The 17,483-nt window shown below is 46.0% G+C and overlaps 1 protein-coding gene across 5 annotated transcripts in view; it reads right to left on the bottom strand.

The window, feature by feature from the left end:
- The window catches only part of nek6 (NIMA-related kinase 6), a 116,168-nt gene that overhangs the window by 63,337 nt on the left and 35,348 nt on the right, over positions 1-17,483 (bottom strand). For 3 of the 5 annotated variants that reach the window (XM_049604114.1, XM_049604113.1, XM_049604117.1), the window contains exons 2-3: positions 3,873-3,973; positions 2,130-2,270 (exon numbers count right to left, since the gene is read on the bottom strand). In XM_049604114.1, the coding sequence (XP_049460071.1) occupies positions 2,130-2,270; positions 3,873-3,950 (219 nt within the window). In that variant the 5' untranslated portion in view covers positions 3,951-3,973. The remainder of the gene's footprint in view (positions 1-2,129; positions 2,271-3,872; positions 3,974-17,483) is intronic. The other 2 variants (XM_049604116.1, XM_049604115.1) reach the window with 1 other exon arrangement.

The following is a 17,483-nucleotide window of genomic DNA, read 5'->3' as shown; positions in this document are numbered from 1 at the left end:
TAAAGGATGAACTGATTAGTTTTTGGTGGTCAAAGGTCAAGGTCAGTGTGAACTTGCATCTGTCTCATTCTCGTGAACACGATATCTCAAGAACACTTAAAGGGAATTTCTTCAAATTTGACACATATGTCCACTTGGACTGAAGTAATAAGAATGTGCTTGCAGGTTAAAGGTCAAGGTCAATGTGACATTACAAAATATGTGTTTGGTTAAGAATTCATTTATTTTTCCGTAACCACTTATCCCGTTGGGGGTCGCGGGGGTGCTGGAGCCTATCCCAGCTGACATTGGGCGAGAAGCAGGGTACACACTGGACAGATCGCCAGACTATCGCAGGCTGATACAGTGCCCTCCAAAAGTATTGGAACAATGAGGCCAATTCCTTTATTTTTGTTGTAGACTGAAAATATTTGGGTTTGACATCAAAAGATGAATATGGGACAAGAGATCAACATTTCAGCTTTTATTTCCAGGGATTTACATCTGGATCTGATACACAACTTAGAAGATAGCACCTTTTGTTTGAACCCACCCATTTTTCATGAGAGCAAAAGTATTGGAACATGTCACTGACAGGTGTGTTTTGTTGCCCAGGTGTCTCCCAATTACATTGATTATTCAAACAATAAATAGCACTGAATGTCTGAGCTCAGTTTCAGATTGGGTACGATAGATTTTGCCTGTGCAGACTGCATTTAGAGGTGGAACCAACATGAAAACCAGAGAGCTGTCTATGGGTGAAAAAGAAGCAATTGTGAATCTGAGAGAAGATGGACAATCAATCAGAGCCATTGCACAAACATTGGCCATAGCCAGTACAACCATTTGGAATGTCCTGAAGAAGAAAGAAACCACTGGTGTACTAAGCAACAGACGTCGAACAGGTAGACCAAGGAAAACATCAGCAGTTGATGACAGAAACATTGTGAGAGCTATAAAGAAAGACCCTAAAACAACTGTTAGTGACATCAGCAACAACCTCCAGAGGGCAGGAGTGAAGGTATCACAATCTACTGTTCGCAGAAGACTTCATGAACAAAAGTACAGAGGCTACACCAGAAGATGCAAACCACTCATTAGCAAGAAGAATAGGAAGGCCAGGCTGGAATTCGCCAGAAGGTACAGAGATGAGCCTCAAAAATTCTGGGAAAAAGTTTTATGGACTGATGAGACAAAGATTAACTTTTTCCAAAGTGACGGAAAGTCGAAAGTTTGGAGAAAGAAAGGATCTGCTCATGATCCCAAACATACAAGCTCATCTGTGAAACACGGTGGAGGTAATGTCATGGCTTGGGCTTGCATGGCTTCTTCTGGGACGGGCTCTTTCATCTTCATTGATGATGTAACACATGATGGCAGCAGCAAAATGAACTCAGAAGTCTACAGAAACATTTTGTCTGCTAATTTAAAGAAAGATGCAACCAAACTGATTGGGAGATCCTTCATCATGCAACAAGATAACGACCCAAAACACACTGCCAAAACGACAAAGGACGTTCATCAGGGGCAAGAAGTGGAAGGTTTTAGACTGGCCAAGTCAGTCTCCAGACTAAAACCCAATAGAGCATGCATTTTACCTGCTGAAGAGGAGACTGAAGGGAGTAACCCCCCAAAACAAACAACAACTGAAAGAGGCTGTGGTGAAAGCCTGGAAAAGCATCACAAAAGAAGAATGCAAAAGTTTGGTGATGTCAATGGGTCACAGGCTTGATGCAGTTATTGAAAGCAAAGGATTTGCAACTAAATATTAAGTCTCATTCACTTTAATCTATTTTAAGTTTATATGTTCCAATACTTTTGCTCACCTAAAAATTTTGTGTTCCATTACAAATAATGCTATCTTCTAAGTTGTGTATCAGATCCAGATGTACATACCTGGAAATAAAAGCTGAAATGTTGATCTCTTGTCTCATATTCATCTTTTGATGTCAAACCCAAATGTTTTCAGTCTACAACAAAAGTTAACGAATTGGACTCACTGTTCCAATACTTTTGGAGGGCACTGTAAATCAAATACAATATTAAATTGGCCAAATAATAAAACCACATGCACTATGCTAACAAGTGTATCTGTATGAATTTAGAATAAGGTTATGAATCAGTATCAGACATACTGCTGTGTACAGTACCTGGACTTTCTTGAGTGCAACCAGCTGTCCCTCCAGCAGGTATGTGGCTTTATAGACCTCACTGAACTGGCCCCGACCAATCTTCTTCTCTATGCGGAGGTTTGCCAGAGTGCAGCAGTATCTACAGCCTGGCACATTTTTCTGTACAAGAAAACACCATATTAAAAGGTTTATCGATGTATTGCACCTCTACATCTCACTAACAAACATGTTTTATCTTGTGGTTGTAATTGTGCGGGTGTTATGTGATAAACTATTTCTTGGCTGGGAGCACTGACTTCCTGAAGTCTCTCTTGGTTGTTTGGTAACCTCATAGTGAATGATAAGAATATGATTCCAGGAAGTTACTGCACCAGGTCAAAAAATAGGCCAGCATCCCGTAAAACAACTTGTCATTATGAACTTGGGGACCCTCCGGTCTGTGTGGGTTCATGAGAGGAAGCAATATATATCATATGAACATATTTCACCTCTATTAGTGTTGTTTAGCACATGTATAAGATGTGACTTTATCATCGTAGTAGGCTATATGTCCCTCCTCCACTGTAATTGAACAGCCAAAGTGACAGTGAAAAGCATGGCATTTTTACCTAAAATTGAACATTTTTCAACTCTCTGCACTCAAAAAACCCCCAAAACACCCAACAGGCAGCACTCAGCACAGAATTCACTCCCAGTGCCTTGTCGCACTGCCGCTGTTTGTAGCACATTGTAAATACACAAAGCATTAAGCGCTTTAGTGGACACGGCCCCTTACTCACAGCAAGTAATAGAGGAAGCATATTCACCAAAATGTCGAATCATTCCTTTTAAGTCTTTTTATGTTGGATTAGGGCCTGTGTCCACAGGGATTTTTTTTCTGAGCCCAGCAAACTTTTTCTTTAAATTGTTGCCAGTAAGGAGAAAGCTTATGCAGCTGCATTCAAAAAAGCAGCAGGAGCACTTTTTTCAGAGCACTCCTGCTTTTTTTTTTTTGCGTGGCCGCTCTGAGCACTTCTAGTTCTAGTTTCTAAGAAAACCTCTTGACTTTTCAGAAAGGTGCTGGTGTCGCCACTGTAGCTCTTTCAGCTAATGTCTATCCTGAGCTGTATGTAAATACAAAGACAGAAAGCCCATTTGTGGGAGCAGATTGGTGGGACACTGACTGTTGCTGTTGAGTGTTGTGCTTTTATCACTGTATGCTTTGTAAGCTTGTTGTTAACTGTGTAGTCAACCTTCTACTAACGTAGCATTACGTTACCTACCTAGCTAGTATTAATGCTAAGATACTGTTGTCATAGAAACAAAACCTATGTGAAGCACATCAATAAAAATGCGCACACTGGGTTGACACACTCCCCAGCACCGTGCCACAGCTTTTCTGCCACAGAAAAACACCATGTGGACGCAGGCTCTTAAGCCTCATATAAACTGTCAATCAGCCTTGTGCTTCATACTGTCCATTTCCATATAATGTATGATTACAATAAGTGTAAGCACTGGTCTGCCCATCACTCAGCACAGTATATGCTGACTTGTTATCTTGTTCGTTTAGCTTTAGTCAAATACATGGGTTTTAGCCATAAATCTGGATTGTCAGACTTTATAGGAGAGTGGGAAGCTAACTGACAGTATCAGCTCTGTCAACATGCACATTATGAAACTCAGATAATATGATCACATGTTTTAGACCAAGAAACATTTCTCTTTTATCTATCAAAGTACTTATAATTTGACTCATAATACACTGGTTAAATGCCCTACCTGATCCTCCTTATCTGGTATTTTGTAGAGATTGTTGTGGTTGTCTAAGGTGGACTGGTTGTTGTTCTGTGCCTCCATGCTAGCAGCACACCCACCTTCTGCTGTAACACAGAAAATGCATGTTCATTGACAGCATAAAAAACACTACAGTTTACAGTTGTGATGAGATGCAGATGAGAGATGAAAGGAAGGTGACCTGCCTGCAGGCTGCGTGCGACCCATGTGTTATACTGTCTGAATACAGCAGTAAGCACTTGCAATACCTAATTTGTTCTCTGTGTCAGTAGATATCATCAGTGTCTCTTGTTAGTCTTTCATACTGACAATGCACATGTAACTGTGTGTGTGTGTGTGTGTGTGTGTGTGTGTGTGTGTGTGCTTGGTAATTCGGTAATAGGGTAAAGGTATATTTATGAGCTGACATTTGCAGTATTACTGAGAGTGTAGTAAATAAGTAAGTAAAATTTTATTTATATAGCAACTTTCAAAATCTACGTTAAAGAGTGCTGTACAAAAGGAGAAAGGCAACAGTACAAAGTATGAGTACAACAATAACATCAGAACTGGAGTAAATGGCACCAAAAAAAAAAAAAAACATAACAAAACAAACTAGAATTTCTGCCCCGTGGTCGGAGGGCTGGGTGATATGGACAAAAATTCATATCTGGGTATTTTCGGGCTGAGTCGGGATGCAAGATATATATCTCTGTATTTTCTACATGTTCAGTTTCAAGTCAAAGCCACATTTGAGATGTCAGAAGCACTTTTATAAAAACTGACTTTGATCTAAATAAAATGCAAAGACAGGGATTTTTTTCCTGTTTGAAAATGTACAGCTGTATACATCAGGAGAAAAGGGTGATTTTGGACCACGACTATGCTCTGGATGTGTAGTGTAAGATTTATCTTTAATCAGGTAGAGGTGTTAAATTGCATACGTTGATTAAGAGTGAAGAACATATAACCATGTTTTATGTTATAAGTTCCTATAAAACTGTTTGTTATGCGTCTATGTGTGATAAAACAATGTTATACAAGTTTATGTAGTCATAACATAGGGATATGTATTCACATTGAAGAGCACACATATACCACACCATGTATTGTTTAATAATAACACACACACACACACACACACACACACACACACACACACACTCTTTAATGTTTGTATTGCATGACACACACTCAAAAGCTCACATTGCATGAAAGCACAGGGAACTGTATAGAGAAAGTCCCCAGGTTTCATACATTTTTAAAAAATAAAGTGAAACCAGCCCCGAACCTAATGGTGGGAGAATTTGGGGATTTCCAGGCCTAGGTCATGTTTGGGCAAGGGCCCAAGGGGCCTGCCACCAATAGATTTGGACCAGATGGAAAAAGGCTAAAAAGAAAAAGATCTGCCACCAATAGGTTTGGGTTTAGGTGGGAAGGATTAAAGGAAAAGGGTGGAGATACTCTCCAGTCTTCACCAGCATAAAAGGAAGAGCGCAGAGAGTGAAACTTCAGTCGTGCTCCGGAGCCTGACTCAATGAGTTGTATGTGTTGTTGCTTGTGAACACATTAAACTCGATTGCACCCGATTCTACTTGACTACAGTGTTTCTCTAAGAGCTAGCCAGCTGAACCTAAGGTACTAATTCAACTCAGAGGACAACCTGCAGGAGAAGTAGAAGACGAGGTCGGGAGCCATCTGGCCCACTTCCAGGCCCTGATTTTCGCTTCTACAAGTGGCGAGCTGAGCCAGGAGAGAGGGAAGGTCAGAACCGGAGACCGTAGCTTCACTTCCTCTGCACCAGATAAGTATACGAGGCCAAGACGGGGTGAGATACCCTCCACGGCTGCAAACTGTTGTTGTGCCCAGAAAAGTTGAGAGGGAAACAGGTAAATTTGGGTATTTAACCCAGGTTCCCCAAGGGGACGGGTCACACAAATTAGAGTACAACCCATATAGAGAAAAGAAATATAAAACTATCATAACAGTAGGAAAAATCATAGTACTAATACGCACAAAAGAAACAGACGAACTGCCAGAGATCCCAAGAACCAGTGAAGCCAAACAAGGCTTCATGGGAGCCAACCAGGGAAAGATGGAAAAAGGGGTTTTAACCCCAGTGGAGGTAGTAATGAGGCAACACCCAAGTCGAGTGAAACGCATTAAACGATGTGTGAGCAAATGGCACAAAAGAACATCAGGAAAAAATCGTTGGCCTATGGAAGGTACTTTCAATCTAGCATGCTGTGACAAAGTAGAGTCAGAATTGAGACACATTGAAGCCAAAGACAAAAAAGCCAACTATAAGATAAAGAAAAAGAGAGCTAAGTAAAGGGAAGTGTTGGGATGGTTCAGACAAGCAGGGGGAAGAAAACAGATGATGCAGCTGGAGGAAAAGAAAAAAGAACACCAGGATCACGAAGAAGTGATGCCTACAGCCCCCGTGATGCCTACAGCACCACCCCTACCCACACCACCACCGCCCCCATACCCACAGGAGCCAACACAGCCAATAATAGGACAATATCCACTAAGAGATGCAAAAGCCATGGAAATGGAGGGTCAAATACAGGGGAAATTCACAGTGACGTTAACTAAAAATACTAAGCAAGAGGTCAAGAAAAAGAAGCAGCAGGAACCACGGAAAAAGCTACCATTGGAAACGGCGCCTCCCTCAGACACAGACAGTACTGATGGATCGTCGGATGACGACGGGGACACAGAAGCCACTGACTTTGAATTATGCACCAAGGCACGTAATGGCAAGAAGGGAAGAGATGCTGAGCAACCAACCAACCTGGAGATGGCAGACCTCACCAGTGCGGGAGACACCCCCCCCAAAGAGAGGCGAGCACACAGAAGAAATGGGAAGCTGAGGCGGCGGGAGGAGGACGGATACGAGTCCCTCCATTCGAGCTACGCGAGCCTCCCTCTGGAAAAGTCTGCTCACCATTCAAGCTGCTCGAGCCTCCTCTTTGGGGGATCCAAGTCCCCCACTGCAGTATCATGAAGGAATGAGGAGGAGGGGCCAGTGTCACAATCCAGACCCCTGAGTGCCATGATGGAATAACAGTTGCAAATATGGCTGGAACGAGAGGAGGAGCACTTTCAAAGGCGCCAAGAGGAGGAGCGTCAGGGGGCGGCCACCATCGACCCCACAATGCATCCAGGTGATAAGATGACAGACGAACCATCTGACAGGGGCGACTGTGGTCTTGGCGAAGGTGCCCCAAGGGGAGCTTCACCAAAGAGCACTCAAGACTTACAGCTACTTCAGCAATTGGAAGGGGTAGCTCGAAGATCTGAAGAGAGAGTACAGCGTGTGGCTCAGGAATTGGAGAAATTAAAAGAGCGGCTGGAGGAGGAGGATGAAGCCTCCCAGCACAGACAGAGGGAACCCCAAGTTAGCCCCACAACAGAGCATATCACTCTGACACTCCAAGGCACTATGGAGACCGATGGAGCACGGTCAGAGGAAGCACAGGCCACTGACAAAGGACAGAAAATAGTAGAAGCCAGAACTGAGCTGGCATGACACTAAGAAACGGGAAAACAGTAGGTGGTGACCTACTAATGGACCTGTCAGATGAAGAGAGAGAAGGTTCCATGTGCCCCATTATAACAAGAACTGGTGGACGAAAACAATACGAGCCCTGGCCCTTCATGATAGGTCTGGCAGAGCATCTACCGGTGCTCACAGATGGAGCTGATAAATGGATCATGACTTTAGAAGAAACCACAGCCGGTATACAGTTGGCCGTAGGAGATATCAAAGCTATACTCAACTATGTGGCAGGAAAACAAACCACTAAGGAGATATTCACAGACGCTGGCTTAAGTACAGCCATTGGAACCAATGTACACGATGGGGTGAATTTTGGAGACTACCACTCCCGAGTGTGGCAGCAACTGAGAGCACACTACCCAGCAAAGAGAGACCCATCCAAGCTGGAAGGAGAGACCATGGGGGAGGATGAGTGTCCCTCCAAGTTCCTGCACAGCTTCCAGAAAAGGTGGAAAGAAGAGAAAGGGGAATCATGAAATGCTAATAAAACGACTCAGAGCTTGTTTAAAATGATGGTAAAAGAGCCATGCCAGAAGATGTGCAGCGACGCCTAGTAGGTGTGGTAGGATTGATGAAAATGGACTGGCCACTGTTTTCAGAACATATTATCCATCATGTGAAGCTCCACAGAAAAGACAAAAAGAAAATGGAAGAGGACAGCATACAGCTAGCCAACAAGCTGACACAGCTACCGCTGGGAGAGCTAAGTAAGCTGGTGAAAAAAGAAAAAGAGAAAGAAAAAACTGAAGTTCAGGCCCCCATGGTAATGGCAAACCAAGCAGCTCCCCAGGCCGTCCAGCCCCAAGTGCCTCCGCAGCCAACCCCCACAGATCCAAACACAGCAGGAAATGACAATTCTGCCAATACCACGCATCACCATTACTATTACCAGCAGCAGGCACCAAGAGGCGGAGGCCACCAGCGGCCCCCAAGGGGGCAGAGCAGAGGTGGAACCAGAGGAGATACAACATTTCGGGGAGGCTGGAAGGGGGGCCAAAATTACATACCAGGAAACCAGCACGTGTTCCAGCAAACCGCGCCCAACCAGCAACCAGGCCCACCAGACATGGGTACAGGTTATCCAGGAGCCAATCCAGCTCCACCTGATAACCTGTGCTGGGGGTGTGGTCAACCAGGCCATATACGGCCCACTACCCTAGTAATCCATAGGACGGTCCAGCACAAAACTGGCCCAACACGGAGCAGACATGCCCTTGGTAGGGGTGCCCAGAGAAGCCTGAGGGGGAACTAATCACCAGCAATATCACTGCAGTCACAAGATGAACCAATCATACCTGTTGTCATTCACGATCATGAATACCCTTTCATGGTGGACACAGGTGCCACACATTTGTGCGTTGGAAAAGAAGGTTCCAGGTTCCCCCTCTCCACGTCATCTATAAAAACAATAGGCTTCTCTGGGAAATCACAAGTCATACCACTGACGGAACCCGTTCCAATGCTCAATGCAGGCAAAGTAAAGGCCAATTTCCACCAGATGCATGTTGGTTGCGTCTCCGCTCCGGCACGACAGCGGAGCCGATAGGATTCCATTCTAGTCAATGTGTGTGTTTCCACCGGCTGCGGCTGTGCTGCGTTCCGGCTCCGTCACAGCTCCGGCACTCCAGAGCCCTCCGCAACAGATACGCAGGACTTCTATTTTTGCCGGACGCCGGAGCACAACGCAGCAATTCAGCACAGAGCAGATCGTGCGGGGCAGGAAGTCGTGCACAGAAACACGGTAAAACATCCGTTAATTTTCAAAATAAAATACACAGTGTTCACGGCGGATCATATTTCCCTGCACTACACCTTAAAAACTACATAATGGGCAGAGGCAGGCCTGAAGTCAACAGGTCAGAGGTTTTCAGACGTCATTTCACCCCGTGAACACCATGGACGAGGAGATATTAATCATGGCAGTGCACCGAGATGTCTTCCGGTGGAGCTGCACCGCTCCGCACAGCAAACGCAGTCGGTGGGTATTGACGGATGGCGGAGCACGCAGCGGATAACCAGCGCTGCCATTCCGCAACGGACACGCATCCAGTGGAAATCCGGCATTATATGCGTGCCCTTGCTATATTCAGCTCATACCCCAGTAAACCTATTAGAGAGAGACATTCTATGCCCACTAAAAGCAAAGATCATGTGCACCCAAGATGGACTGTATTTGGATTTCCCTGACGAACCCCCACAGCACATGATGCCACAGCTTCCCCAGGACACGACAGAAAAACAACAAGCACTTGCCTACTGGCTCCAGCTGACACCAGAAGAGTCACACCTCAAACAGGCATGGACTGAATGGGAGCTGTGGATCCGACTTCACTATGACACAGCACATACCCCCACTCTGCCACTGCATTGCACGCTCGTGTATGACAAAGATCTGACTCATGTAGATTACCAAGAATGTTGGGATGCAGTAATTAACAAGAAACCATGTCTAATCACGAGTGAAGACATGTTTTTGGGGCCAGAAGGCGTGGCAGCGGCTATCCGCCTTTCTAAAGAATTGTCTGGGTGGTTTCAGGTACCAAATTCCACGCTATACATCACACTGTTAGTGACAGAAGGTTATGAGTCTCATCATCTTGGTCCTATGGTCAGGCATGCCCTGCAGGTGCAAGAGTGGGTACCTACAAAGAACAAGTACATTCATATTTCAAAAGATAAGCAGTTTATCAGAATCTCAGTCAAAGTAGGTGATGAAACAGTAACAGACAAAGTAATGGTAGATGGAAGCACACCCACACACATGGTAGTTGCTGCAGAACATAATGAAATGCTAAACCAGGTCCCACCCCAGTTGTGGACAGCCCATAAGACCGATGTAGGATTAATAAAATCAGCTCAACCTGTTCACATTAAGCTAAAGCCACATGTCAATCTACCATATCAAAAACAGTATCCTCTCAAGCAGCATGCGATTGACGGTATCAGGCCAACAATTAAGGGTCTGGTGGAGGCAGGGGTGTTGGTTAAAATTAAAAGCCCTTGCAACACACCCATTTTTCCCATCAGAAAACAAAATTCAACAGACTACCGTTTAGTTCATGATTTGAGAGCAGTTAATGCAGTGGTAGACGGCGAAGTACCACTCGTTCCAGACCCCCACACGTTGTTATCAAACATTCCACCAGACACCCAGTGGTATACAGTGATTGATTTATGTTCAGCCTTTTTCAGTGTACCACTACATCCAGATTCTCAGTATCTGTTTGCCTTTAAGTACAAGAATCAGCAATACGCTTACTCGCGCCTCCCACAGGGGTTCTCCGATTCGCCTTTGATCTTTAACCGCGTGTTGACACGAGATTTGGCGAGTTTGAACGTGCCAAGCACAGTTTTGCAGTATGTAGACGATCTGTTAATCTGTAGCCCCACAAAAGAACAATGTGAAAAAGACTCCATCGCCGTGCTCACAGCTTTAGCACAAGGAGGGCATAAGGTCAATAAAGATAAGCTGCAGTTTTGCCAGCAATCTGTAGAGTACTTGGGCAGACAGTTGAGTGGGGACAAAAGATGTATTGCACCATCTCAGTTAGAGGCCCCTCAACCGCAAACGGTGGGCCAGACGTTATCTTTTTTGGGCATGACAGGCTACAGCAGGCCGTGGATTTGTGACTATGCCATCAAAACTGCGCTGCTCAGGGCTCTGATAAGGGCAGCAGGGCAAACCAATAACACAGCACAGTTGGTGTGGACAGAGGAGCGTTCCAAGCTCTAAAAATAGACATGCAATCCGCTCCAGCGTTGGGGACTCCTAACTATGCTAAACCTTTTCATTTATATGTAGCTGAAAGATCAGGCTTTGCTTGTGCTGTGCTTATGCAAGACACACCTACAGGGAAGGAACCTTTAGCCTATTACAGCACTAAGCTAGACAACATAGAAGCTGGGCTGCCACCCTGTTATCAGGGGCTAGCCGCAGCTGTATTTGTATTTCAGAAGGCATCATCACTGACCATGGGACATCCTGTGACGTTGTATACTTCCCATCAACTTCATGCACTACTGCCACGCTACCGCCACGATTCGTTTTAACACAAGCCAGACGCACAGGCTATGAGGTAATCCTCTAAGCCCCTGAACTTAACATTCAGCGCTGTACGACCATTAACCCCGCCACCAAACTGGTGTTACCAACAGAAGGGACGCCACATGATTGTATTCATGACACAGACAAATTTATGCGTGACAGAGAGGATTTACATAATCAACCAATTCCAGCTGATCTCACATTGTTTGTTGATGGGTCATGTTTCCGTGATGCCACTGGTACCCACGCCGGCTACGGGATTGTTCAACTCCACAGTGATGACCAGAATTTTGTCACATTGCAATCAGGTAAGCTCTCTCAGCCTTGCTCAGCCCAACTCGCAGAAATAAAAGCCCTAACAGCAGCATGTAAATTAGCAGAAGTCACTAAATGTATATACAGACTCAGCGTATGCCTATGGCGTTTGTCATGTTCATGCTAACATATGGAAACAACGAGGGTTTCACAGAGCTGACGGCACTCCCGTCACTCATGGAGATGCCATTCTTGAACTACTGGAAGCCATGCTTCTTCCCACAGCTTTAGCAGTAATTAAATGTCCAGCCCACCAAAAGACTGACTCATTAATAGCTAAAGGGAACAACCTAGCTGATATACCACCTCCAGACGGTCCCTTCAGACACCTCATGCTAGACTACATAGACATGGGACCACAGTCGAGAGCAAGAGGAATGAGGTATATCTTGGTGGTTATATGTAGATACAGTAGATGGGTGGAGGCAAAAGCCACCGCAAGATCAGACCACAGAACAGTTGCCAAATTTCTGTGTCAAGAAGTCTTCCCAAGGTTTGGGATGCCAGATACTATATCATCAGACAATGGGAGCCACTTTGTGTCCAATGTTGTGCGAGAGACACTAAAGCAATTGGGAATTAAACAAAAGTTTGGCTGCGTATACCATCCCCAGTCACAGGGAGCAGTAGAAAGAGCAAATGGTATCTTGAAGGCCAAAATAGCTAAGATAGTGGCAGACAGCAGAGATAAACTCAACTAGGTGGATGCTTTACCGCTTGCTCTAATGTCAATGCGCTCACAAGCCAGCAGAGTCACGCATCTAACACTGCATGAAATGCTTACGGGTTGACCCATGCCAATACCATACTTGAGAGGTCCCTATGAAGGGCCCTCGCTGGAACAGTTGCAAGGTGAAATGTTTGATTACTTACGAAGTCTGACTCGTATCCACAGGGCTGTGTTCCAGCAGGTGAAAGCCGCCACCGAGGACAGAGGGGTCGAAATCCCAGAGGACCTTCAAAGAATACTTCCTGGAGAGTGGGTGTACCTCAAGGTGTTCAAAAGGAAGTGGGACCAGCCACGAAGGGAAGGTCCATACAAGGTCGTATTAGCCACACCAACTGCCTTGAAAGTAGAAGGTAAGGACGTTTGGTTCCATCTTAACCACTGCTGCAGAGCTAACAACCCAGAGAGACCTATACCCCGGCCTAGACCCAGACAGAGAGCAGCTCCCCCAGAACCACAAGGGGAAGGCGAGGCCGCCCCAAGGGAAGCAGAGGGTCATCCAGAAGGGGAAGGCGATGCCTCCCCGCAGGAACAGGGGACCAGGAGGTCAGCACGCTTGGCGAGCAGACGGGACCGGGGCAGAGTTCAGAGTGACAGCAGTGGGTCGCTGCCAGAGAGGGTGTCATCAGAGAGCACACTCGGAGGGAGGCACCCCGTCCACAGTGGCTGGCGATGAATCTCATGAGTCGTCATCTGATGGCCGCGGGGACGGTGATGAGGGCCCAAGCACAGAAAGAACAGAGAGAGCAGAGGGAGCAGAGGCAGAAAGAGGAGAAAGAGAAGAAGGCAGCAGCTCAGAAAGCAGTAGCCCAGAAAGTAGCAGCTCAGGAACAGGTGAGGCTAGAGACACAGAGGGGTCAGACGCAGACACAGGCAACGCAGACAGAGGAGACACAGGCCCCAGAGAGGGACCAGCCCCACGGGGGCCCAGGCAATATGGGGGGAGGAGTTAGAATAGGAATAATTGCGGCAGTATTACTAACCCTATTACTCATCCTGGCAGGAGTGAAACAAAGAGAAGGAGCAGAGCAGGGTGGACAAAGCCAGGAACAAGTAGGTGAGTGTGCGGCTAGGGACCATAGCCGCAAAGCAGGGCAAGATACCATACAGAGAGATAGTTTCACTAACCTACTATAAATCGCATGCTTACATAGGTGGAGGGTCCAGGAGGCATTAGGTTGCATGGCTGGTCCATAGGACCACGCTGTAGTGCAGAGGGAAAGGTGACAGCAAGAGTTGTACGTGACATAGGAGGTTGCAATGACACAGACACAGGGCACGGCATACCTTTAAAGGCAGCCCGCCAGTGGCTTCAGTTGGATCCAGTACCCCAGAGAAAATCAAGGGATGTGAGGGCACAGAGGGTAGAGGTAATAAGAACAACCACCTGGAAGTCCAATAAGTTCTATCAATGGCTTGAATACTCCGCTAAGCAGGTCACCAATAGCTCATGTATAGCATGCCACAGGAAGAGGGGCTTGCCCAGAGTCAGGCCTCTCCCAGATATAGAGGAGTGTGCAGTAAAAGCTTTCTGTTTCGCCCAGTGCACCATGTGGATGGCAGCAGGGAGAGGGAGACACACCAATAACACTGCCATTTGTCCTGTAAGCCTTAAAGGCACCCCTGAACCAATTAAACAGGAGTATCAAGTACCTCCAGTAGTGCATTTGGCACAAGATATCATATTTCCATTCTGTATAGCAAGAGGAAATGAGATAGAAAGCGCATCAGACAACTCTACCAATTGCAACGCCTCCAAAGAGGCAGAGGTGCTGATCCATTGTAGGCATGAGAATCGCTCAACCCAGGGAAATCATTGGAGAAAGGAAAAAGTGTGTAATACTACTGAAGAAACCAAAATTCAGTGTGAACAGGTAATCAGTGGTGCTTCAAGGAACGCATCTATTATGTCACGCAATCATGCATATACGCACCAGGTATGGATTGGTGACCTTGGTAACGGCACAGAGCTATTAGCAGATATATTTTGGATGTATAAAAGCGATCGCCAGGTACAAGCTGTACTACCAGCAAATTGGACAGGAATCTGTGCCCCAGTAATGTTAACAGGACAAATTATGATAATAAGTCTAAACAAAAGTCTAAATAACAGTACTCAAACAAGGTCTCGTAGATCGGCTGACACTTGAACATACTCCTGGAAGGAGGATGCTAACATATATATCTCATACGGACAGATAACGTACGGGATACCCGAGGGGCAACAGCCTATATCAGAGAACTGGATATCATGGGCCAGAGGATGGGGTTCCGCGCCTTTTGGGTACATATCGAACGCCCAGTACGTAGAATGTAACAGCCGCTGGGTAAATGATCTGTGGTACAATCAGCAGAGATTTGTGAACTGGACCAGACGCTTTACAAGGAGTAAGTGAGCAACTGCATGCCACATCTTTGATGACATTACAAAATAGGCTCATTATCGAGACAATGCTTGCTCAAGACGAAGGGGTCTGTGATGTGATAGGAGAAGGCTGCTGTATTGTCATACCCATGCACTCAGGGGAGGATGGCAACTTAACCCGAGCCTTAGACAACATACGTACATTAAGAGACCAACATGTGCAGCACTCAAGTTGGAACACTAGGGTTTCCTCAATTTGGGATTGGCTAAGTAGACTGTCCCCTGGGAAGATTTTGCGAATGACTGGAGCACTGCTGGGACTTATTGTGTTGACCCTTCTTATAGTAGCTTGTTGTGTTATTCCCTTAGTGCGGTTAGTGTTCAGAAAGGCTATGGAAACCCACATGGGACAGTTTGTCATAATAGACCAAGGTCTATGGCCCACTGAAGGTGCAGAGTCATATGAAGACATGAGTGGCTCTCAGGGAAAGGTTCCTAAGGATCAACATCAGATCATGGGGCAATATGTCAGAAATCAATATGAGATAATGCCCCGAGGCAGGGCAGTAGAGGCAGTCCAATATGAGCAGAAATATAGGCAAGCGGAAGGAGAATATGAGGAGATTATGTAGAACGGAGGATGTCACAAGCCACACGCCCCTAATACCCTTGCTGTCACCAGGCCAGTACTAACACTTAACCACTAACAATTAATCCTGCTTGCATGGCTTATGTATAGAATTAAGTGTTGAAGGAAGAAGTAGAAGAACCACAAGATGAAGTGTATTAAAGATGTCCTTTACAACCTTAAGATAGATGCAGAACATGGCTGAGAACTGGAGATCCCCATATCCATACCAGCAGAACCCGGGGGGCCAACCTGGGTTCCAGTGCCAGCAGCAGGAGCCAAGTACCAAACCAGCCTCCTTCGCCATATCCGCCATCTCCACCTCCACTATTCCACCCAGGGTTACCCTGCCCAATGGCCAGCCGTTCTGCACCAGCCGGCACCCCCAGCGGAGGCGCTCCCCAGATGACGCTGCCACAGTTCTACGCTCAACACGCTCAACCCCGACCATCAATTCAGCCACCAACCCAACCTCCCACCAATTCCCTGCTTCGCTACATACTGCAAGAGATCCCGGACCCGGTCGAAGCCCTCAGCCAGAGTGGGACCCACCAAGAGGCGCCCAACCCAATCCCCAGTACTTCTAATCTGGATGGCAGAGTCCAGGCGGGTCCCAGTCGAGAAGGAAGCCGGGGGAACGTGAATCCAGGCCTGCAGTGTTCCCAATACCTGATGCAGGCCGCATTAAAGGTTCAGACACCCACCACAGCACAGGCACTGCCTCAGCAGAGAAACCTTAAGGACAGTGCCCGTGCTAGGTTGCTGCCATTGCACTCCCCTGACCAATCGTCATCGTCAGAGGGCGATCTTGGACCACTGTCGTCCTATTCACCTACCAGCCCACCGCTTATAGGGCAACTCTCAGAGGAGGAGTGTGCCCAGAACAGGTGGAATGTTTCCTCTGGAGACTACCTGATGGAGTGCCAACTACGAAAGAGCATGAAGACTTGGTAAAGAAGCTACGCACCCTGCTCCATCCTGTTCCAGCAGGCCCTTTCTGCCGACTTGTGCGCAGTTTTCCCATAAAAATTGGCTCCTACATAATCAGAAAGGCTGAGAACAAACGGCTGCAGAGGGAACACCTGCGGCTAACTGAACAAGAGATAGCCAATCTGCGTAACCAAGTCCTGGAGCTGACCCAGGCTAGGGATGCCTTACAACAACAACTGGTCGGATATCAAGCTTTACAATAGGAGGTTGGAATGCTGAGGGACCAGGTGGCATCCTATCGGCGACTGCGTGTCTGCCTATGTGTCTGATGGACAACAACCAGACAGTAATACGGGTTAAAGAGTGATATGTGTTTTGCCAATTGTGACCTGTGTATAAGGCCACTATAAATAATCATGCATGCAATGAAACGTCTAGCTTAGCTTTTGTGCTCAAAACATTATTGTATAATGTTCACACAGTATGATTACTTAGCGGAAGGCTCACTGCACTGAAGTTGGTTTATGTGTGACATTTACTGATCCTAGTTAAGTAGTATGGGACTGTGAAGTCCCAAAGGGGGGAAAATATATATAATTTTTTCTCTCTTTGATTCAAGCATTAGATGGGACTATGTAGCCCCAAAGGGGGGAATGTAGTGTAAGATTTAATCTTTAATCAGGTAGAGGTGTTGAATTGCATAAATTGATTAAGAGTGAAGAACATATAACCATGTTTTATGTTATAAGTTCCTATAAAACTGTTTGTTTTGCGTCTATGTGTGATAAAACAATGTTATACAAGTTTATGTAGTCATAACATAGGGATATGTATTCACATTGAAGAGCACACATATACCACACCATGTATTGTTTAATAATAACACACACACACACACACACACACACACTCTTTAATGTTTGTATTGCATGACACACACTCAAAAGCTCACATTGCATGAAAGCACAGGGGACTGTATAGAGAAAGTCCCCAGGTTTCATACATTTTTAAAAAAATAAAGTGAAACCAGCCCCGAACCTAA

The sequence above is a fragment of the Epinephelus fuscoguttatus genome, linkage group LG18 (genome assembly GCF_011397635.1).
Source record: "Epinephelus fuscoguttatus linkage group LG18, E.fuscoguttatus.final_Chr_v1".
NCBI classification, from domain to species: Eukaryota; Metazoa; Chordata; class Actinopteri; order Perciformes; family Serranidae; genus Epinephelus; species Epinephelus fuscoguttatus.
The sequence above is the reverse complement of the archived record's forward strand: the minus strand, read 5'-3'. Positions and strand labels throughout refer to the sequence as shown.